The 3,099-nt window shown below is 39.3% G+C and overlaps 1 protein-coding gene across 1 annotated transcript; it reads left to right on the forward strand.

Moving 5' to 3' along the window:
- The first annotated feature begins 1,017 nt into the window (after positions 1–1,017).
- LOC106324135 (proline-rich protein 36-like) lies at positions 1,018–2,820 on the forward strand. Its single transcript, XM_013762160.1, has one exon. The coding sequence runs from the start codon at positions 1,018–1,020 to the stop codon at positions 2,818–2,820; it is 1,803 nt and encodes a 600-aa protein (XP_013617614.1).
- Positions 2,821–3,099: the final 279 nt, after the last annotated feature.

Here is a 3,099-nt window from a genome sequence, read left to right on the forward strand (position 1 = left end):
ATATTTAAATTAAATAACAAATATTTTTTAATAACTTAATCTATTTATCAATTAGTAAATTATAAAATTATATTAAAGTACTTATTCACACAAATAAAAAACAATTCCTATATTTTACAATATACTTTCATTTATAAAAATATTAGAAAGTAAATTAAATCAAAGATAATTAATTATAGTTTAAAAATACATTTTTAATAAAATATTTAAAATATATTCTGTTAAACGTATTTTTAGGTAAATCTGTCTTATATTAATATGAACTTTTTTTTTTGAACAAAATATTAATATGAACTAACTACTGTTTTACTATAGTGAAATTGTGAGATTATTCACGCTACTATGGGATCGTCTTGCACTTATTTAACTGTCTTCTTATCAAAACTTCTTTTTTTTTTTTTTTTGACAAAGGGCTTGTCTTCTTATCAAAACTTATATAATGATTTTGTTGTGCAATCAGAAACTATCTCCAACATATATCATACTCGAATGAGATCTTTTCTATGGTAAAACATATAAATTGTGACTGTGTTGGAGACTATCTCATATACACAGCCTGCATATACATGTCTAATGCATGTAACGTCTTCTCGCAGTCATTGCAATATAGTGACCTTATATTTTAATCTTATAAAATATATAATTGAACTCATGTTTTTTAAAATTTTCATAAATAGTTTTTCATATAAGATTCTATGATACAACAAAAAATGTTGTGACTTTATTTGATAAAAAGAAAATACTAAATGTTAATTGATATTGTTTGGTTTAATTATACGGTTAATTAAATTATAATAAGTATATGAAAAGAAATCTGTATGGAACTACATTAGCAGTGTTCAACTATGAAATGATGTTTTTTATTTATTGAAATATAATTTCACGTTCAAAATAAAATCTAATGCATCTCATCAGTTATTTTCAATAACATTCCCCTTAGTTTTTGTTGAGCATTAAATGTTAATACGAATATGGAAATCAAGATAGTCGGTCAAACTCTCTCTGACACGTTTCCCAATGCTCAACTGTTGGAATGTTCCTGTTCTCGATTCCGGCAAGAAACCACCGGAGTTTGCCGCTGGCGAACCTCCCCCCTCCCCTTTTCCACCCGATCCGCCTGACCCCTCTTCCCCTCTCTCCCCTGTAAACTTTCCTCCCTTATCTTCTCAGCCATCAACTGCTCCTAAGCGTTCTCAACGTAAAGGTCCTGTCTCCTCTCCTGCCTCAGCTGTAAATCCTACTCTGAGTGCTTCAACTACCATGAAAGAGTCTGGTTCTGTCTCTTTCAATGGATCTGTAGACCCTCTAATGTCTGCAAAAACTGGTTTTCCCCAAAGATCTGCAACCTTACCTGAAACCCTAACTGAAACAGTAAAACCCTCCCCTGTTCATGTACCCTCTACTGCCTCCCTTATTCATACTGATATCCAAACTAGCCCAAATACTGACCCACCATTCACTACTCTACCACCAAAACACACCTCCCCTATCTCCACAAATCAAGCCTCCTCCTCCTCTCCTGCAATTCTCCAAACTCCTTCCCTTCCCCCCTCTAGGCCCTTTCAGGTACCTCAGCGTAGTGCTGCTCCTTCCCTGGTAGAGAAACTTAGAGCTGCAGAAGATAAGTCACTTAAGAGGCTTGCACCTGTCTCTTTTTCTCCAACAGGTCGACCTCGGGTGATTATCCCTGATTCTGTATTTGAAAAAGGAGCTGAACTCCACAAAGATTTTATCATTTGTTATTATAATGGTAAAACTCCACCTTTTAACCAAATACAGAGTGTCTTCAACCACCTGTGGGGCAAAGGAAAAAGGCTTGAGATTCACAATAACCCACTCAACCGAACTACCATAGTCAGGATCCAAAGCGAGTACCTGAGGCAAAAGATTCTTGAGAAATGTGTTTGGTATGTGGGTGACACCATGTTTCATACTGCTCAATGGTCATCAGTTCAATCTCTCACTGCTCCTCCAATTAAAGCCATAAGGATATGGGCGCACCTAACAGGCGTACCCCTCGATCTCAGGCATCTAGAAGGTCTGAGTTGGGTCGCTGGACTTGTTGGTGATCCAAAAGAAACCGATGACTTCACCAAAAACATGGTCAGCTTAACACTCTCCCATGTGAAGGTGGAAGTTGATCTAACTCAACCCCTGCCATCTGTAGTGGAAGTTGCAGTGAATTATCCCTGGGTGCCTCCCACCTGTGCGCATTGCAAAGAGCTGGGCCATATTATGAAGAATTGCCTCCATTACTCTCCACCTGAAAAAGAGACTGCTAAAGAATCAGGCCCTGGCACTAACTCTGCAATACCAAAATCTGCGAAGAAGAAAAATGCCAAGATTTACCAACCTGTCAATAAACCTGTGGTTCGATGTGACTCCCAACCTTCTGTGGCTGAGCAAGTGGGCCTCTCTGGTCCCCCCACTGCTCCTCTGCCTTCCTTTTCCCCTCCTCCTACTGCCACTCCTGCTCATAACCCTCCCCCTGTTACCCCTTTTCCTATGGAGGTCTCTTTCTCGTCCCCTGACCCTACTCCTCGACCCTCCCTTAAGCGTTCCAGATCCTCCCCTACCCTATCCTCCCCTCCTCCCTCTTCCTCTAACCCAAACCCCTTTCTCAATCATGTACCAAGTTTTTCCACCCTATGTAATACCCCCTTGTCGAACTCTTTTTCAATCCTAAATTCTTTAATACCTTCTACTTCGTTTTCCTCCTTACCCCCTGTATCGGACCCCCTTATCCCCCCTCACTCTCCCAATTTTTTGGCTACTAAGGATTTTCCAGGCTCTGGTGATCCTCCTGTCCCTTCCCTATGAGTACAAAGCTCTTTTTTGGAATGTCCGGGGTATAAATGAACCGGATAAACACAGGCCTTTTGTTAGTTGGCTTCAATGCCATAAGCCTCTGTTCGGAACTATATTAGAATCCCATATAAAAGAACATTTTCTGAACCCCCTTTTGTTAAAAGTATGCCCAGGCAGGTCCTACTACTCAAACCACTCCTCTGATCCTGATGGGCACATCATTCTTATCTGGAAAGACCCTATTAAAGTCAGTATACTCTCCCAATCCCGGCAGTGTATAAACTGTATGCT

This window comes from Brassica oleracea, chromosome C2 (assembly GCF_000695525.1).
Source record: "Brassica oleracea var. oleracea cultivar TO1000 chromosome C2, BOL, whole genome shotgun sequence".
NCBI classification, from domain to species: Eukaryota; Viridiplantae; Streptophyta; class Magnoliopsida; order Brassicales; family Brassicaceae; genus Brassica; species Brassica oleracea.

What these genes read in the sequence shown, in the direction of transcription:
- LOC106324135 (XM_013762160.1), top strand. Translation starts at nt 1,018, where the DNA reads ATGCTCAACTGTTGGAATGTTCCTGTTCTCGATTCCGGCAAGAAACCA.